The following is a 21,007-nucleotide window of genomic DNA, read 5'->3' as shown; positions in this document are numbered from 1 at the left end:
CCATTAAACTCAGATTTTTTTTTTAAATACTTATATAAAAAAATTAGGTTTCTTACTTTAACATGTCAATAAACTGAAACAAATAAGTATAAAATGGTGGGAAATCACTATCATCACCTCCTGGTTAAAAAGTTGTGTGCATATTTAACATTTCACAGAGAATGGCCAAAATAGCATCAGCCCTTTTCTAATTGGAACACATGGATAAATGGGTTGGTCACTTGGTTTGAGTTAAAAGCAAAACTTGTGAACTTGACAACATTATAATTATCTTTGACACAGGGAAGATATTACAGCAAGTAATATAGTTAACTTCACAGAATAAAGTTAAGTCTTCTCTTGATTAAATGATGTAAACCTTATGAACTTTCTTAGGTAATTAACTGGACAAATACCAAGAAGATTTCAAACTTTCGATCATTTCATAGGTATTTTAAACAAAATTTTGTTCATTGTTCAATCAACTTATGAAAGTTCATTAGGCCATTGTCATCTCAACTCAATTCTCTGAAGTTAACTATTGCACTCACTGTAAGAGTGCATGTCCCGACCAGTCTGTGTAAGGCAATGATTGAGGAAGCCAATACAAGCAGTAATTACCTGTTTCATTTTCTACAAGAAAGTAATTACTATATTAATTTCTGAAAACCTTGACACACAGTACTGTTATATTAAAACATGAAGCCAGTGAACTGACATCAGATCCAAATTCTTGATATAATATAATTTTTACTTTAAAGATTTTATTGTATTTACTTGAGGAAAATATTTTTAATTGCATTAAATCTTTCTGAAAGATCTTCAATGGTCTATCATGGCTCCAATTTCATTCTCAAACAACGACCAAACTTACTTCTGACAATAATAATGGCATCAGGTGTAGCAAAAATAGATCCACGTGTGTTGATGGCCTCACATGTGTAGGCACCAGAGTCTTCAATACGGGCATCAGTGATAGTAAGGTTTCCTCGTCCGTTTTCACTGCTAGTGAAAACTCTAGGTCCAGTTGGCAGGTTACCCCAGTTCAATCTCCAGACAATAAGAGGGGTTGGTGTACCTAGTGCTTCACAGATAATGGTAAATGTCCCACCGAGTTCGACATCTACTTTGGCCACTGGTGGTAGACTGATGACAGGTGGAGCTAAGATACAAAACAAGCATTTCATATTCAATTTTAAAAAAAATACAGATGTAAATATAGTTGGCCTTATCAACAAGACGTAAAATTGTCATAAGCATGGCAAGTACAAAACTAAACAGACAGTGAGCTTTAACTGCAAGGGATACCCCTACCCAGAACACATTATGGTTAAATATAAATAAAGAAGTCCAACAGGAAATTTGCTATCCCACAATATGGCATACTTGCAAAAAGCTTGTCAAAATTATCAAATGACTGTGGTAACAGAGGCAGAGAAAACTGTCCCGCTCAGACAAATGATAAAGTCCATGTTTTTCATCAATATACAGAAAAAGTCCTTCATATGTAAATGAAAATTTAGAAAAGCACAATGACATCAATTTTCATAGAATGCTATGCAGTCAGAGGATTTACATTTAGAAAACTAGGGACTGATGAATTGATGGACAAAAGAATCGACTGCATGATCACCAAGTACCTCCAAAGCAGACAGTATAATCAATTCTGACTTCTTTGGTCGTAGCTCCCAGTCAATAACATACTACTCATTACTATTACTTACAACAGCCAATTTCATCAGAGCGATCTTGACAGTCGACTTCCTCGTCACATTGGTAGGATGCAGGGATACACTGGTTCCCTGACAAACACTGGAACTCATAGACATTACATGGATCACCTGGTTTACGAGATGCTAAAAAAATATAATGGTTGATATCTCTGTAAAGGATGCTACAAAATGGGTTGATATATTAGTATCTGGATGGTGCAATAAAATTGGTTGATATATCAGCAAATATTTATAACAGAAATTTATCCCTCTTTCCCAACTAACGTTTAAAACGTGAACCAGTTTAAAATGTATTTGGAATAAACATCAAATTATTAAACTGTATATGGATTTCTGTTGATTATTTGAAAACACCAGCCCCCAACAAAATTTAAGTAGCTGCCTTTGTAAGAATCATGCAAAATCTGAAAAATGTGATACACCCCAAAAAAGGCTACATATTTTTATTTTTGTAATTAAGTTGTTTTATGGGTCTACACTATGAAATGTGTAATTGTTCATTCAAATCTGCCTGCTCTTAGGAGATAATCCACATTGAAAATCCAGTAGATTCTATTGTATTTGAGTGCCAATCACAACGTTATCTCCCTTAATTTTGAAATCTACAGTGCATTCTATATAATTCTCATCTCCTAAGAGCACGGGTTATATGAAAAACCACATGTTAATTTCTGTTTACTATGACATTTCAAACAAAATATCAAAAATTAAAATATGTAGGTTTTTTACCCATGAATCACATTTTGCATGATTCTTAGCTGAAGTGCTACTTAAAAATTTGACAAGCATTGATCAGCATTATAGGCTGATTTGTGTATTAAGCCATGAAAAATAAAGCAGCTAAAATTGAAGCTATTCCATCAAATTGCATTACTTTGCACAGCACTCGGAAAGAAATAAGGTAGAAATTTCAAATTAAACCCAAATGCATGATCTTAGCACGTTCACCAGGGTTGAAAACAGCGTAAAATTCAAAACATACTATCATATATTATAACCAATTCAAATACACATAATTTCACTTCATTTAAACACTCTCATCAGCTATGTACACATCAAATAATTTAAATTCTTGTAAAGTTATTTCATGAACATCCTTTAATTAGGTTTAGATAGAAATCCACAATCAGGCATCATTTTAATGGCAAATTCACCATGACATGGCGTTTCAATTCAACAGAATAACTCTCAACAGCATGTCACAATTCGACCAATCAGGCTAACAGTGATATTTTACAGCCTGGAATTCAAAACAGCTGTTATTTGATATATAGACCCCTGGACAAGAATGAAAAAAGGAGCTTTTAACAAATATATCCAGTAGAAGTAAATACTGTGATATATGACATATGAGCATTCAAACAAGCATGTAGTCCCCAATATTGATCTTTGAAAACCTTTCCTCCCTCTCAGGAGAGTTTCCTTACTCATACCTTTTTTATGACTGTGAATACTGTGAAATTATCCTCGACAAAAAAAAAAAGAAATGCCTCCCTTCCTTTTTTTTTTTGGTGAAAATTGGCCCAAGAACCAAGAAATTAACATTAAAAGGCCTTATGGATCACAATTTACAAAACCTATTTTTCAAGAAAGCAATTACCATGACAACAATTATTTAATATGTTAAACTTTAAATCATTAAATAAAACATTTAAACATTTATATACTAGGCATTAGCATGAATGTAATGCTGAGACAATCACAAGGACATGGTGAAATAAAACAAAAAGAACACAAAACATATCATGCAAAAATTAACCCAAAAATAAGATTTAAAATTTCTCACAGGATGCTGAAATAAAGAAGAAATCAGAAAATGAAACCGATGAAATGACAAAAAGCTGTCTAAACTACTAAAGCAGAAGTTAAAAATATATTTAATAATTTCCTTTAAATGTCAGAGCCAAAAAAAATGCATGGGTATTCAATTAGCTTAAAAAAGACAACTCTAAAAGTACCATTCTGTGAAAGAATTGGGCAATGGCTGGAACATTATTTTTCTCAATTGGGTCTTTTTCTTCCTCAAATATATTCATATTCAATAGAACTAGAAAACAAGTGAAAAGTTATTCAAAATTTTCTTGAGGCATCTGTTACATATATATATTTTTTAACTGCTTATATATATACCGGTATTTTTTGGAGAAAAGTGCAGGAAAATTTTCAACAAAATCTGACATATCAATATTTTACCCAACTTCACTCACATTTACAAATTTTGTTCCATTTCACCTTATTCCAAATTTTTAAACCTGTGTAAAATTAATTTGCATTTACCTTCAAAAACTATTTTAACTGAATATTTATCCTATGCTGTAATAAAACTAAAAAAATCAATTTCAGCTTATGACCATAAAATTTTGCAAAAGTAGACGCTTTCCATCAATTTGAATTTTCCCACCAATTTTACTTGGTTAAAATCACTGCTCTTCACTTTCTGTTTATTAATCATAAAAAAAAATTAATGATAGGATGAAGATTTTGACTGATAAATGTGTTAAATGGAACATTCTTAAAGCATTAAATGTTTCTTGACACATCAAAGCAAGAACAAAATTGCCGAACTGCTATTTTTTTACTAAACATCTTTCAAGGTCAAAAAGGTCCAAGTCCTCAAATCTTCAGTTGTTTTGAGGACCAGATCTTAATTTTATTTCAATAAAGATAAATTTAGAAGAAAGAAAATCCTAAAATAGGCTTTCTATTTAACATGTTTTATCTACTTTATGTTACAGTTTTATTAAATATAACCATAATTCTCTGCCATTTTGCTAAAAAAAATGAAAGTTTACTAAACTTCAGTCAAATTTGTCAAATCAAAATGAAAATGAGAGACTATGCATATTTCTTGTCAAACCAACTTACAAAATTTCAGTTTATAAGGAGTTGTGACTTAATATGTGTGTAAGGCAAGACAAAGGCATATCATTGCCTAGTCCGATCATTGCCTTGTCCAATCATTGCAACAAGGGAATAAGGACAATTAATTTACTAGTACTATAAGCCCTTGCCTCCTCATTTGGAGCTGGAACTTCAACTAAACAAAATTGCATTATCTACTTTTCATAATGTTCTAGCTGTCTACATCATGCCATACTATAACATTTAAACACCACTATCCTGTATTTATTGATTTGGTATCAATAACTTACGACAATTCTGTTCATCTGAATTATCTCCACAATCATCGTCCCCGTCACATCGCCAAATCTTCATTGCACAGCGGTTGTTGTTACAGCGGAACTCATTGGGTTCACAAATACCAGTAACTGAAAAAAAAAATAATAATAATTATACATGCAGTACATTACTATTCTTGTAAAGACGAAGAAAAAATTTGTTCCATATTACAAATGTACTTTAAGATATAAAATTAATACATGGTATATTTAATATTGTTGCTATGAATATATCATCCAACATATCTAACACATTCTATTTTGATACTTTACTTGTACATTGGTCTTCATCACTGCCATCTTCACAATCTCTATCACCATCACAACGATAGTCTGTTGGGATACATTGTCCATTACGGCATGTGGCTTGTCCAACCCCACAAGGTCCAACAGGTGGTGGAGTTGTTGGCACAGAAACTGTAAATAAAAATAATTTGGTAGTCTATTCCAACCCAGAAAGTGCAAGATTAATCAAGTCAGTTAACATTGAAATCCAGTTTTCACAATGATTTCCAAATAACTTGATTCAGTTTAGGTTACAGACCACCAATTCAACCAATGAGCATTTGGAACGTACGCAAAAATAGTCCTACGCAGAAATTACCCCTGTTCCTCATAGTGCTGTGAAAAAAGTTCTCATCTTATTTAAAAAATTTAAACAGTTTCTGAAAGGAAAAACATTTCTGTACATTTTATAGGTGCATTTTGCTTCTTGTGATGTGAAGCCTAATCTCCATAATGATTTTTAAATATACCCCTATCTTGTGAAAACACTGAGATTTCCCATGCTATTTATAGACACTTCACTTCCGGTGACCAGTACTGCACTGCAAGTCTGCTAACCCCACATGCCATTCTGAGGATTGTGAGCTGACATATGTAGAATCATGCTGATATATAGTCCTCTGCAGGTTAAAGTTAAGGTAAAGTCCAGAGAAGCCATTGAATACTGTGAAATTAGCATAGAAGCCTATGGAAAGTGGAATTAGTGGTTTTTAGCCTTAAGCTTAAGCCATGGCAAAATGAAAAGTTTCTTGAAATAGCTTTAAACTACTTGAAGATCTTGTTAACTTTGCCATGAGAGGAATACACTACAAAAATCCTTCAAAATATGCATTTTTTTAAGTTATAGGTCCAAATTATGGAAAATTGGTCTTTTTGGCTGATTTTTATGTCCTATCTTGTAAAAAGTGTAGAAAATTTAGTAAAAATATCAAATATTAAACTTTGAGGGCTATATTTACCTAAATATGATGGTAATAAGCACTTGAAATCAAGTTTTGTGTAGATTTGAGCAAAAATTAGGTTAGAAATGAGGAAAAACTCACTTTCATTACTGCGGTTAAGGCCATATCAGCATTCCCCTATGGCAACATGGAAAATCCATTATTGAGTACTTTTTTTGCTTTAGGTGCCCTTTACTGGTCATGTTTTAATGTGAAAACACTGTATTTACAAATTTAAAGCCAAATATATCACCTTTTGTGAAAATTTAAAGATTTAGGATTTTTGACATGTGATCAAGAAAAAGGGGGAGGCATGTCAGAAATAAATTTTTAAAAATAGACCAATTTCTCAGAAAATGATTACTTTTAAAACTATTTCTTCATTAATATTGTTAAAAAACAAGTTGTGATTGATATTTTTTATTTGAAAAGTCAGAAAAAGTTCTTTGCAAATATTTAATGCATTTAAGTATGGTAGAATATTGTCACTTTTTTGCTCGCACAACTTGGTTACCCTATATTTAAAAATCAAATATTTAAAAAAGTGCTTGTCACATTTCACTGAAACTTTGCAAATGCATTCAGTATGTGTGTAGGAAGATACCTGTATAGTTATTTATTTTTTCTAAGACAAAAAGTGACTCTTTAGGTTACAGACCACCAATTCAACCAATGAGCATTTGGAACGTACGCAAAAATAGTCCTACGCAGAAATTACCCCTGTTCCTCATAGTGCTGTGAAAAAAGTTCTCATCTTATTTAAAAAATTTAAACAGTTTCTGAAAGGAAAAACATTTCTGTACATTTTATAGGTGCATTTTGCTTCTTGTGATGTGAAGCCTAATCTCCATAATGATTTTTAAATATACCCCTATCTTGTGAAAACACTGAGATTTCCCATGCTATTTATAGACACTTCACTTCCGGTGACCAGTACTGCACTGCAAGTCTGCTAACCCCACATGCCATTCTGAGGATTGTGAGCTGACATATGTAGAATCATGCTGATATATAGTCCTCTGCAGGTTAAAGTTAAGGTAAAGTCCAGAGAAGCCATTGAATATTGTGAAATTAGCATAGAAGCCTATGGAAAGTGGAATTAGTGGTTTTTAGCCTTTATGTCTACTTTTTAAGTTAAAAGTACAGTTTTTTTTTAAACCACACAGAGTTCGTCATAGTTTTTTCTCAGTACTTAATCTGCCTCACAATGAGTCTGACAGATTCAGTCCATTTCCTGGTCTTTTCATCAGTTTATACAAGTGTTTCTCGGTATTTAATCTGCTTAACAATGAGTCTGACAGATTCAGTTCATATCCTGGTCTTTTCATCAGTTTTATTGGGTTTTCTCTATACTTATTATGCCTCACAATAGGTCTGACAGATTCAGTCCATGTCCAGGTATTTTATCACTCTTTATTAGTATTGATTATTACTTACTCTGTCTAACAATAAGCCTGGCAGATTCTGTGTATGTTCTATCGTTGTAGATAGCAGAGCAGATGTAATCACCAGCATCTGTAATGTCCAGATTAGGAATGATCAACCTTCCTCTCTCAACTGTAGCTTTTGGTTGGATGTCCTAAAATTATGTCAAAGAACAGACCTCGGTGAAATTAAATTTTCCCTAATTAAACCCTTGTGACATTATTCAATAAGCTAGAATTTGAGTTTTAATCTAAATTATAATAATCATACGAAAAATAATTTCTTTATTCCACTTCATTCCACCACCATGATAAATCATCCCAATTTCTGCTGAACAAATTTTATACATATTTAAAGAAAATATGCATTTAAAAACATAAAAAGAAAAGTAATACTGTAATAGACTGCTTAACTCAGATCAGGAGACATAAACATTGTGGTCAGAAGTTTTGATCTAATACTGGAAAGGTTTTTAAAATCGATTTTTTTCTTCTTCATATAGTGGCAATTTAAATTAAGTGATGATTCTTCTCATGTTTACGATAAAATAAAATCTTGATATATTTCAAGTGGCTTGTATAACTAAACCAATTCATCTAAAGCCATTATCATTTTCTTACATTTCGTTATCATTACAGTTTCGTGTATCATTCAAACAAAATGACTTGTTACTTAATCCTCCTAGTCAGAATCTACCTAAATTGCAAACTGTCTGCAATAACAAAAAAAAAAAGATAATTAAACAGACCAATTTCAGATTTCAGGATTTTGATTCCAGAAAAAAAGCAATATATTTAACTCCCCCCTGGTGGTTCATATACATGAACAAACTTTACTTTATAGTAGGTAAAGTCAATCATAGACTTACAATATTTCCATTCCTATACCATTCAATGACAGTATCAGATGTTGTTATGGAACATTCAAAGAAAGCTTGAGCTCCTTGTCTCAGAGTAAGCTCCCTTGGTGTAATGGTAATAGACACAGGAACAGCTAAAATATAAATTTCACAAACAATTGATATGTGAAAAGATTAGATACATCAAACTATTATATTAAACATGTTTTGATATTGGAAAATATAAGGTAAAGGTTTGAGGCCCGTATGAGTGTAACGTTTTATCCCTATGAGTCAAATATCCAGTACATGCAGATAAATACATTCAGAGGAAAAAGCAATATTACTTTCAAGTGTATTTTTCTCACTGATAAATAAACAAGAAATCAGTGTCCCAATGCCAAACAATTATACCTCCACACCTCAAATGTAATATATGGTCACCTCAAATGTAGTATATGGTCACCTCAAATGTAACATATGGTCACCTCAAATATGGTCAAACAAAAAGTTGAAGTCTAAAACTAAACTTGAAATCAAAACCCCATGATCAAAATCTCAAGTGGCTGTCTCCAAGTAATTTTAAAGAATTGTTGTCATAATTTATACATACGACAGTTCTGTTCATCGCTACCATCACGACAATCCATTCTTCTGTCACATTTACGCGTGGCAGGGATACAGTCACCATTGTTACAGGTAAACTCGTCAGCTCTGCAGACTACAGAAAAGGTCAAAAGGTCACAGAAGGAAACATCATGGCAGATTTGCAGAAACATGAACTTATTAACAAATATATCACACTGTTTAGTATACAGTTCACATTACACAGAGATCTACCAGAATAGAGACAGAAAAGTCTTTGAAAGTTCCATTATGGAGAAGTTACTGAAAATTACTACTGAATAAGTAACATTTCCCTATTACCAGCAAGGCATTCACGACCATTGATAGCAGAAGTTTATAGTAACCAACATACCACACCCCTCCTCATCGCTGTTGTCGAGACAATCTCGAACACGATCACACCGTCTCCTGTTGTCAATACACTGACCATTACTACATCTAAACTCATTTGGTTGGCATGCTGAAATAAAAGTGAAAACCAGATTTCAATATGTTTCAATGAACCAGAAAGGTCATTTGCCTTATCATTGAGGTTTCAAATGGCCTTTTAAGACTTACACACTTTTATCAGAAAGCTAATGCATTTTTATTTCCGTTTTGACTTCATGTTTAGGTTTTACAAGAAAGATGATTCATTTACTGGTCCCTTAAAGTTTCCAGTCTATGAGCTATTTATTTTTTTTAACTTCAATGAGAATGAACGCATAATTGCCTCCAATACTAATCCCAGCATTGGGATTTGAAGAACAGACATACAGACTATAAGTACATTGTACATACCACATCCTTCTTCATCTGTTCTGTCAGAACAGTCTGGGAATCCGTCACACTTCCTGTTGGCAGGGATGCACTGGAACTGGGTTCTACATGTAAACTGGTTAGATACACATCTTTGTACTGAAAATGAACACAAAATGTGATTTTTCACCCCTTGAGAGTAGTTGAGACTTTTAATTGATGACCTCATATCTGATAGAGTGATCACACATGGAACAAACTGAATTAACATCAGCAATGTCATTTAGTATGCTTGCTCAATGAGGTAAACTGGCATTCCACCCCTAGTTGGACACATAATTCTGTTCAAGTAGGCATGCCGCCCCTAGTTGGACACATAATACTGTTCAAGTAGGCATGCCGCCCCTAGTTGGATACACAATGTTGTTCAAGTAGGCATGCCACCCCTAGTTGGACACATAATTCTGTTCAAGTAGGCATGCCACCCCTAGTTGGACACATAATACGGTTCAAGTAGGCATGCCACCCCTAGTTGAACAAACAATTCTGATCAAGTAGGCATGCCGCCCATAGTTGAACAAACAATTCTGATCAAGTAGGCATGCCATCCCTAGTAGGACACACAATTCTGATGTAGTTGGCATGCCACCCCTAGTTGGACACAAAATTATGTTCAAGTAGGCATGCCGCCCCTAGTTGAACAAACAATTCTGATCAAGTAGGCATGCCACCCATAGTTGAACACAAAATTCTGTTCAAGTAGGCATGCCGCCCCTAGTTGAACAAACAATTCTGATCAAGTAGGCATGTCACCCATAGTTGAACACAAAATTCTGTTCAAGTAGGCATGCCACCCCTAGTTGAACACATAATACTGTTCAAGTAGTCATGCCACCCCTAGTTGAACACATAATTCTGTTCAAGTGGTCATGCCACCCCTAGTTGGACACAAAATTCTGTTCAAGTAGGCATGCCGCCCCTAGTTGAACAAACAATTCTGATCAAGTAGGCATGCCATCCCTAGTAGGACACACAATTATGATATAGTTGGCATGCCACCCCTAGTTAGACATACATTTCTGTTCAAGGAGGCATGCCACCCCTAGTGGGACACACAATTCTGTTCAAGGAGGCATGTCACCCCTAGTTGGACACACAATTCTGATTTCTAAATCCTGTCATCACTGCATCTCCTTAAATATTGCATGATTGGCGAAGAAGCAGTGACTGACAACTTTAAGAAGTCTGGTTTAACTCGGCTGGGAATTGAACCCAGGATCTTCTGCAATCAAGGTGAGGATGTTACCCTGAGACCACAGAGTTAGTTTGCAATGTCTGATTCCTTACCAACAAAAATATAAGTTTGTGAAAGTCTTAGATTTTATGGACAAGATAATAACTTAGGCATTTACTATTTATATATCATTAAAATATACTAATCTCATTTAATAATGAGTTTTATAAATGAAGTTTTATCAGTTGATGATACAGATCTACTTCAATCTATAAAAGCAACATCCACGAAACACTTTAATTTATTGCTGTGTATTTCCTATTTTATAGTTAATACAAATAACTGAAATGGTGTTTACAATCACAGATGCTTTAAGAGTAAGTGTTTGTAAGAATCAGGCAGAATTGGAAAAATCAGAAACATGCATGTCAAAACCCCACCGACCTGACAATATGATATCACTTAAGAATGCTGTCTTTATATGAAAAGACCATTATTTGACCTGTGCATTATTGAATATGCTAAGAAATTTTTCAATGAAATGAGATATTTGACAGAAATAATTTTCAGTACATTTCAATGAAATTCTAACTCAATGGTCCAGCATGATATGGAAAATCCTGTCTATTTTTCTTGATTCTGATGGTGCAAATAGTCAAATTACACTATCAAAATGATGGGTTTTTTTTCATACCATGTTTCACCTACTGCCTGATTCTTACAGGGACTGACACTGAATGGAGAAACATATCATACATAATTATAATAATTAAATGCTTTATTTTTTTATAAGTCGCTGGTGTGTAGAAGCATTGACCTGTCACACATTTTGGACACAGGACTACATTCAATCATAAGTGTTAACCTTCCCGTTTTTTTTTGTGGCAGTCTCCAATAATTTTAGCTTTTGACCAGCAAAAAAAAAGTCTCCTGTGCAAGAAGCATCCATTTCCTGTAATTGAATTTATCAAATTTTCCTCAATTTTTGTTCGCCATTTTTGTTTATGTCAACAACCTGGTGGGTCTTTAAGTGCTTTATCATCAAAACGCTTGGAACAGCTGATCGACATATGAGTCTCTCACAAATAATCTTAGTTCCTATTGACAATTTGCATGATTTACTACTTGGAATGGCTAGTTACTTCAAGAAATGATCGAAATGTGTGGCTGAACACAACTTCCTGCTCCTTGTACTGACTTGGTGAAAAAAAAAATTCCCTAACCATAAAATTGCAGAGAAATTTTCATGGAAAGGGACTACCTGCACCCAAATCATAAAGCAGGCTATAGCACAAAGTCTTAAGGCTACAGTTATTGAAAACTGTAAACAGAATTCATTCATTATTTTATGTGATAAAAGTCATGATAAAGAGTGCCAACAAGTTCTTTGCTACTCTTGTTCCAATTTTTGAAGAAGGAAGTAGGTCCATCAAAACTTTTATAAAAATGGAATGATTCCATTCTTATTAAATATAATTGTCAAATAAATCTGAGTTGACTGGTGTTAAAACATCTACCATAGACATATGTTTGTTGACTCAGACCTTTCATCAAGTATAATTTTTTATAGTAAATACTGTTTTGTACATTCCAATAGAATTGATTAATCTTTAAAAGCTAGTTTTTGTTATGAACAAATATAACACACTTATAAAGTCTAATTTTGTTTTCGTCTTAAAAAACGTATGTGCCCCTATTCCAAAATTCAAAGGGGTATAACTCCCACAAAATCAGATGGATCATTATTCCTGATAAAGTTTCATAAAATAAGCTGCAGTAATTTCCCAAAGTGTTGCACTGACAAAGTATAACAGACACACAGACAGACAGACAGGGCAAAAACAAAATGTCTCCCATTAAACTGGAGACATAATAACACTTAATAAACCTACCACAATCCCTTTCATCTGAATTATCAGCACAGTTTCTGACACCGTCACATTTCTGGTCAATACGAACACATGTACCATCCGTACAACGGAATTCATCTGGTCGACAGGTTGACACTAAAACATGAAAAAATATATATTAACCTCTAACATTAATGTCATAGCCAGGGCACAAATGATGTTAAAGCTACCCATTGCAAAATAATAATAATAACAATAATAATAATAATAATAATTATAATAATAATAATTAATGGTAGAGAAAATAGTTTGATGGTTTCTGTAGTTACCATCCAAAAATTGTTGTCCAAAATGTAGATCTTAACCTATGAGCCTAACAAAAGTTTGATAGAACAAAACAGAAATTTATTACAATATTGCAAGGGGATGAATACTTCAAAAGCTAACTTTCACAATATGATATTGGATATTAAATTTTTTAACATTCTCTGGCATAAAAATTCTTGAATTTTCAAAAAAAAAAATTGCATCATTTTTCATTCAAATCATCCACAAATTTCATATATAAAATGAAGAAATACATCATATCTACAATTATTTTCTTCCTATGCTTGAAACTCAAAAGTCATATTCGCTCCTATGAAGTGTAATAGAAAGGACAGATGACGGGGAGGGAAATGGTACATTTTACCTACCACATCTACTGTGTTCATCCGACTGGTCATCACAGTCAATTCTGCCATCACATTCCTGGCTGTCATCAATACACTTCTTGCCATCAACACACATAAACTGGTCACTCCGTGGACACCCACAGTATTTTGGGAACTCGTCAGACCTGTCTTGGCATTCAATACGTCCATTACACCTGCTACCCTGACGAGCACATGACCCATCGTCACAGATGTACTGACCAGGTCTACATGCTCCTGGTCTGCCTGTTAATAATGGAAAGGATTAGCATAGATAATGAGCACATGCACCAAATTATATTATCCTCTTTTTCTGAAAATTACACTTAGACTATATATACAGTATTTTTCAAACTTATAAAACAGGGCATTTAATAGGGCATTAAATGATATCCCCACATTACAAAAAAAACTTTAAAAAGAAAATAAAACAGCCACAACCCTTAAGTGAGAAAACAGGGTAAAGAACAACTGAAAGAGAGTTGAAAAGTTTATATTACAATGAAGGTGAACAGTCCAAAGACTGCCATCAGTGAAGCACCTATGTTGTTGTCCTACATGCCAAAAAATTTTAACCGGCCATTAATTATTAATCGTTTGTTTTGAAGACACTAAGAAAGATAACTCTCCTTGTCAGATCCATCTTTAAACACAAAGAAAGATTTAACACTTTCTTAGTTTGACCCATCATAAGAAACTAAAAAAGAATTACAATTCTCTTCATCCGACCCATCATTACAATCCTGATAGCCATCACATCTGTAGGTGTCTGTGATACATGTACCATCCCTGCATCGGAACTGATTTGGTTCACAAGCTGAAAAAAAGTCAACTTGATCTGTTTTAAATAAAAGAAATGATAAATAAAAGTATAAATTTATGTTTAAATCTATAACATTATGTAAATATGTGTAAAATTGACAAGGAAAACAAAAAAAAACCTAAAATACATTGACAGCTCTGTGGTTACTTGATGTGATCACCAGTTAGAGATCAGTTTGATGGATCAATGACTGATCGGAAACTGATCGGTGATCGATAACCGATTGCAACTTTTGTTGCATGGATCGGTTCAGGTACTGTTTACATAACAACACCTAAATGAGCTGTCCCGTACTACCAGATATCATATACTAAGTTACAACTCAAGATTAACCCTACGAGGAGGAATGACCCAGCAAGCTAAAGCTATATTTTAAAATAGCCTAGCTGGCCAAGTGATCTAGGGTGCTGGACTTTGTGCAGGCGGTGTTGCCATAGATGTCACAGCGGTACTAGTTCGAGTCCCTCCGACGGAACGATAAAAAATTTGCTTCCGCAAATTTGACAATGCTAACATCGTTGGGAATTTTTGCGACCCTTCTATGCTTACATTATCTTTTCTGTATCAATTTGATCGGATGGAGTAGTGTAGCAAATAGAGTGGTCACATTCTGAGACCATTATATATATACATCACAGAATAAAAATAGGCAGTATGTCTGGAATTGTCTTTGATGTGACAGGTACTCTATCACCATTGACACAAATCATTATATAAACAAGATCATGAATTTAGAAACTATAACTCACATGCCTTTACAGTTTACATTTTTGTAATTGACTTAGTATAAATTTGTACTTGATTGCATTGAATGATGTGACCCTTACACAAAATGACATTTCTATTTAAAATTGTGGTAACCATGATTAGAATGGTAAAAAACTTGGTAATGTGAACATATTTTGAAGGGCACTAATTTTAGCATTCTTGAGGCAACCATGAAAATAGCGTAAATATGCTTACAATACTATTACAAATACAAGGATTAACTCCAATATTATTGTGAGCACATATGTAGTTCAACTTTCTAAGGAACAATATTTTTGATAACTTCTTTTCACCTCAAGCATTCAGAAATATATGTAGAATAAATACTATGCATATTGTAACCTACCTGGGATAACCAGCAGACTAGCTCTGTCAGGAGTAAAACTTGGAGCATCAGGAGTGGAGCATATATATGTGTCAGCATCACCAAGAACCAAATTTGGAATAGTCAGTCGGCCTCCCTCTAATACTGCTTTAGCAGGCATATCCTGTAAAAGCAAGGATAAAATAGGGAAAATATTTCATGTATACTGTAAGTCCATTAATTGTTAGTTTGTAATTCGGCAGCATTTTGTGAATCCAAGAATTGCACAATAATTAATTATAAAGCAGCCATGTTAGAAATAAAGCAAGTAAGTAAAGTTAATTATTACAAAGCCTTTTATGGATTCAGATGCTTCAGTATAATCTTGAAAACTTGACCAACTGTGGCCTGATAATATACGGTGCAAAACCTGCCTATAAAGATTCATCAAAATTCCCCACTTATTTAGGAAGAGACTGTGAATACAAGATGCAAAACTGTACAAATTCAAGATATCATCTCTCAAAAGATAGGTCAAATTTAAAAATAAATTAAGACTGGTCCTACTGTGAGCATGCATACAAAAAACCAACCATTCCTTCCAACTCCACTAAGACTTAAAAAACATAACCTAAAAACTTAAAATCAATTTATCTCCACTTGAAAGGAGTCAAACAAATACCAACCATAATGGAACTCTACATATGATGCCTTAAACCTTGCTGTAAAGTTTCTTCATAACCAACTGAGTAATTTATGAATTAAATTAACCAATAATAAGCATAGACAGACTAACTTTATTTGCTAGGGTATGATAAAAATCTGAATTAATTGACTAAAGCAGCAAAAAATGTAGAAATAAATTTAACATAAAAAAGTGACAAAAATAAACATGCATACATAATACAACATGAAAGCTGTAGATCCATATATACATTTACATAAAAGAGAAATAAGACAAGAGAATTAGAGTTTGGTCTTCAAGATGACATGCATGGTTTTTGGAACTTTTCAATGATAACCTGAAAAAAAATATCTAGCAATCTACTTGTAAAACATAATACTTGAGACTCCATATATACCAATATATACATGAAAGAAATGTGTGCACACAGCCAGATAATATTTAATACTACATGTACTATGGAAAACTTTTACAAACCTAATACAAATGTACAACAAATATGAAAGTATACTTCTGATTGGTCTATCACATCTGGTATTACATATAAATCATAGTCTGTATTAGCCAGTAGATTTGATTGGTGGATCACATCTTGTATTTACATATAAATCATATTTTGTATTAGCCAGTAGATTTGATTGGTCAATCACATCTTGTATTTACATACAAATCAGCCAGTATTAGTTAGTAGAATTAGTTAACAGGTTATGGGCAGTCAAGGACTTAAACTACCATAAAGATGCCCTCATTGTCATGCTAGGTGTACCCCCATTTACACATGGACTTAATATCAGTCAGCAATCAAAATCACTTACAATATATGCCCATTCAATATGTAGCTGCATACCAAATTTTAAATCAATCCATTCATTGAGGTAATTGTGACGAAATCCAGTCAGAATAATGGAAGGAGTGACAGGCAGACAATGTGAGTAGAGGTACAGAAACCCTATAGTTTCCACAGTTTTAAGTATTATTCAACAGATTAGATTGATTGTGGTCTTAATCATTTTTGCACCAGTATGTGTACTTAGAACTACATTCATAAACATCTTCATTACATCGAAGATTTCCTGTGAAAAAAATCCTGTGCCCATCTCGAATTGAGATTTTCATTAAATCCCTCAAAAACTCAAATTTCGACCAATCTACGGATTCTGTCGGAAAATTGAGGATCCAATCTTAAAAATAAATAATAATGGTAAAAATGAAGAGTAGGTCACGCTTATGAACCTTAGGTAGGCTAAAAAGGAAGACACATCTACCAAGTGTGCAAGGAATTGCTTCCGATAGTTAGTCCTGAGATTTGCAATAAGCTGAGGAATGAAGGCTGATACAATAATGATGATAACACATAAAATAAAACAAAAAAAGATAAAGAAAATTTATCTATTATGGGCAACCCAACTTGAAAAAATGAACAAAATATTGTTTAAAAAATCAGCAAACCATCTTCAAAAAACTTTCCTCACAAAATAAAATCAAATTTATTTTAGAAGTAAAAATTTTGATATTCGGAGGTAATTGTTAATGTCTGCGAGAATGACAAAACTGTAAGACAATACATGTATGACACTCTTAATAAAATTCTGACCTGAAGAGATAACCCGTCTTAAATCTATGTCCAGTTCTGAGTCCTTTGAAAATGCTTTTGACCATCAAATCTTCCAATTGAAAAAAAAATAACTTCATGCCTAATGCAAAAATATATGAAGACCTTTTTACAGTAATTTTTTCAGCAAAAAGGAATACCTAACATAGCTTTCCACAAGATATTTAAGTAGCTGTCTTTGTAAGAATCATGCAAAATCTGAAAAACGTGATTCACTCCAAAAAAGGCTACATATTTTTACTTTTGTAATTAAGTTGTTTTATGGATCTATACTATGAAATGTGTAATTATTCATTCAAATCTGCCTGCTCTTAGGAGATAATCCATATTGAATATCCAGTAGATTCTATTGTATTTGAGTGCCATTATTGAATATCCAGTAGATTCTATTGTATTTGAGTGCCATTTACAGAGTTATCTCCCTTAATTTTGAAATCTACAGTGCATTCTATATAATTTTTATCTCCTAAGAGCATGGGTTATATGAAAAACCACATATTTACTTCTGTTTACTATGACATTTCAAACAAAATATCAAAAATAAAAATATGTAGGCTTTTTATCCATGAATCACATTTTGCATGATTCTTAGCTGGAGTGCTACTTAATGCTTTTATCATTTGACATTTTGTCTTGTACTCTAAAAATATTTCACGAAAAACTAAATTGGATTCTGAGGTAACATATAAGTGTTTTTTTTTGGTTTTTTTTTGCAGTGATTAAATTTCAGCTGTATTTGCAGTAATATCAGGACACAAAAAATTAAAAACTTAGATGTTGTACTATTTTCAACCCACAAAAATAAGCACTTATACTCTACATAACAAATGAAAACCCCTTTTTTTTTTTCTTCACCTTTGTATCAAACATAATATTCATACTGATTTTCTTAGATGAAAAGTATGAAAGAACTGATCAAATAAAAAATATAAATAGTTTATTCTTACATTTAAATCTAAAAATGTTTATGCCAAAGACTTTTTGTAATTATACAATAACTGTTAAAATTACCACAAAAAGGTCTTTGATAACCTAAGGCCAAGTAAAATTATCATCTTGGTTCTCAGACTTTTTTTATAAGGACAACTTCCAAGTCAATACAATAAAACAAAATTCCAATTCAATGCTATTTTTCTGGCTAAAAGTCACCCAATTTTTATCAAAGGGAGGAATCAGTAAAAAGAAAGTATGGCAAAAGAAATAATGTTTTTTTTTTTGCCAACCTAGGTGAATCTTGAAATATGATGACACTGACAACCAAGAAATCAACTTTAAATGGCCTAATGCACCCCTTGACATGAATGACGATATCTGGCTGAGGAAAGAGTAGGATTACACATGAAACTTACCATGTTAGCCTGAAACTATGTGAAGCAAACAAAATACTAAAATACATGTACAACTATGGGAGTATACAGCCACCCAAACTGAACAAGTTTCAGTATTGTAAATAGCTAATATCCATTTGAAAAAAGGGGGGTCATTTGTTACATTCAAGACTTGTCTTGTGTCGTTAACCTTTCTACTAACCAGTTATTATATCTAGAAACATGACGATTAAGTCTAAGTGAGTAATTATTCAAAACAAGGATTAAAATTGAAATTGTTTTTATCTTTCATTTACATAACTTTATATTATAGAAAATTTACCATTTCACCTATTTTTCATGTTTTAGCTTGATAAATATCTCTGTATGAAAACAAAAAAACCATGTGATGTAAAAAAAAAACTATGTGAGCTAAGTGGTATCTTTTTTACATTTCTTGAGTCATGACTTCCTGATAGTTCTAAATCATTATAGAATGCTTAAACCCGGTAATCCAAAAAAGCATTTTTGCGATAAGCTTCTCAAGGCCAAACACAATACATAGATGTAAGTGGCATTTACACAGCACAGCAAAGCACAAAAAAAATAATTTTAGAATATAATTTTCAAAGTCTTTTCATTGGCATGACTTGAGATGTTAAAGACATTATCCTGAATGTACGCCATTTCATCCTCACCATACCTGAGAGCCCCTAGTCCATCTGATCCTAACAGGAGTATTGGCATCAGCAACACATTCAAAAACAGCAGTCTCTCCTTCATTCAGTACCAATTCTTTGTTTCTAATGGTCAGTGATCTTACAACAACACCTAAAATAAAAGATTTGGAAGCTATGGAACAGACAGACAGACACACAGACAGTCAAAGTAGCAAAACCAATCTTACAACATCACCTCCTTGAAAGATTTGGAAGTTATGGAACAGACAGATAGACGAAATAGCAATACCAATCTTACATCATCACCTCAATGAGAGATTTGGAAGTTATGAAACAGACAGACAGACAAACAGACCAAGTAGCAATAACAACCTTACATCATCACCTGAAAGATTTGGAAGTTATGGAACAGACAGATAGACGAAATAGCAATACCAATCTTACAGCATCACATTTGGAATTATAGAACAGACAGACAGACAGAAGGTGAAACAGCTAAAGGTATATACAAGAAGGGTGAAATCTTTGAACAAAAATGAATTCATTGAACACTCAGAAGAACAACAGACAAAGCAACATGTACGGTAAATAATATATGCTTCTCCATATATTGATGACAGGGCATACAAACTGATAACAGACTTATTAAAAACTTTAAAGTGTCTATAATGGGTAATATTAGTGGGTACCAAATTCCACGATCTGCATAATGGAAAGAAATTTCATGGTCTATATTTCATGTTTTCTGATTTAATGGAATGAAAATTCTATTTTAAGTATCTGAACTTCAATTTGGCAATTTTTTTTTTTTTTTCGCCATTCCTTGAATCTCATGGAAATTTCCTGCTATGCAATAATACTCAGTATCTGCACTGTAATTTGTAATACTGTGCCATATTAGGTCATTGTAATTAGCTCATTGATGCTACTGCAAAATCTAAACCTTCAATTAGTGTACATTGTGGAAAGTAATAAGAAATGAAACATTTTTATTATAAATACAGGAGTGCACAACAAAATTTCTGAATTTTCACAACAGTTTCGTTAGGATAAGCAAGCATCAGCACAGATCATCACTGGTACATGTTTTTTAATACAATTAAACTTTGATCTTTGACCTGTTCACTTACCACATAATTGTACAGATTCATCTGACCCATCAGCACAGTCTTGGCGGTTGTCACAGCGACGGACTGAGGGAATACACTGGTTGTTAGAACAGGTAAACATTCCTTCTGGGCAGGTGGGTCTTGTTGGACCTACAATATCAATTTCATTTTTTTTTTCAATATTGCTACTACAAAATG

At 33.1% G+C, this 21,007-nt stretch overlaps 1 protein-coding gene across 5 annotated transcripts in view; it reads right to left on the bottom strand.

Annotated features, from left to right (window-relative positions):
* Positions 1–21,007, bottom strand: part of LOC148601590 (basement membrane-specific heparan sulfate proteoglycan core protein-like) — a 158,293-nt gene that overhangs the window by 63,908 nt on the left and 73,378 nt on the right. For all 5 annotated transcript variants that reach the window (XM_088554734.1, XM_088554732.1, XM_088554731.1 and 2 more), the window contains 15 exons: positions 20,831–20,959; positions 19,724–19,851; positions 15,459–15,600; positions 14,234–14,338; positions 13,525–13,767; positions 12,872–12,985; positions 9,788–9,904; positions 9,360–9,467; positions 8,994–9,101; positions 8,411–8,535; positions 7,555–7,696; positions 5,165–5,308; positions 4,865–4,981; positions 1,704–1,835; positions 854–1,141 (listed from right to left, as the gene is read on the bottom strand). In XM_088554734.1, coding sequence (XP_088410860.1) covers positions 854–1,141; positions 1,704–1,835; positions 4,865–4,981; positions 5,165–5,308; positions 7,555–7,696; positions 8,411–8,535; positions 8,994–9,101; positions 9,360–9,467; positions 9,788–9,904; positions 12,872–12,985; positions 13,525–13,767; positions 14,234–14,338; positions 15,459–15,600; positions 19,724–19,851; positions 20,831–20,959 — 2,142 coding nt within the window. The remainder of the gene's footprint in view (positions 1–853; positions 1,142–1,703; positions 1,836–4,864; positions 4,982–5,164; positions 5,309–7,554; positions 7,697–8,410; positions 8,536–8,993; positions 9,102–9,359; positions 9,468–9,787; positions 9,905–12,871; positions 12,986–13,524; positions 13,768–14,233; positions 14,339–15,458; positions 15,601–19,723; positions 19,852–20,830; positions 20,960–21,007) is intronic.

Source organism: Perna viridis, chromosome 12 (assembly GCF_037379345.1).
Source record: "Perna viridis isolate PV_CMFRI_1.1 ecotype Kerala chromosome 12, ASM3737934v1, whole genome shotgun sequence".
Classification (NCBI taxonomy): domain Eukaryota; kingdom Metazoa; phylum Mollusca; class Bivalvia; order Mytilida; family Mytilidae; genus Perna; species Perna viridis.
This window is presented reverse-complemented; position numbering and strand designations above follow the sequence as displayed.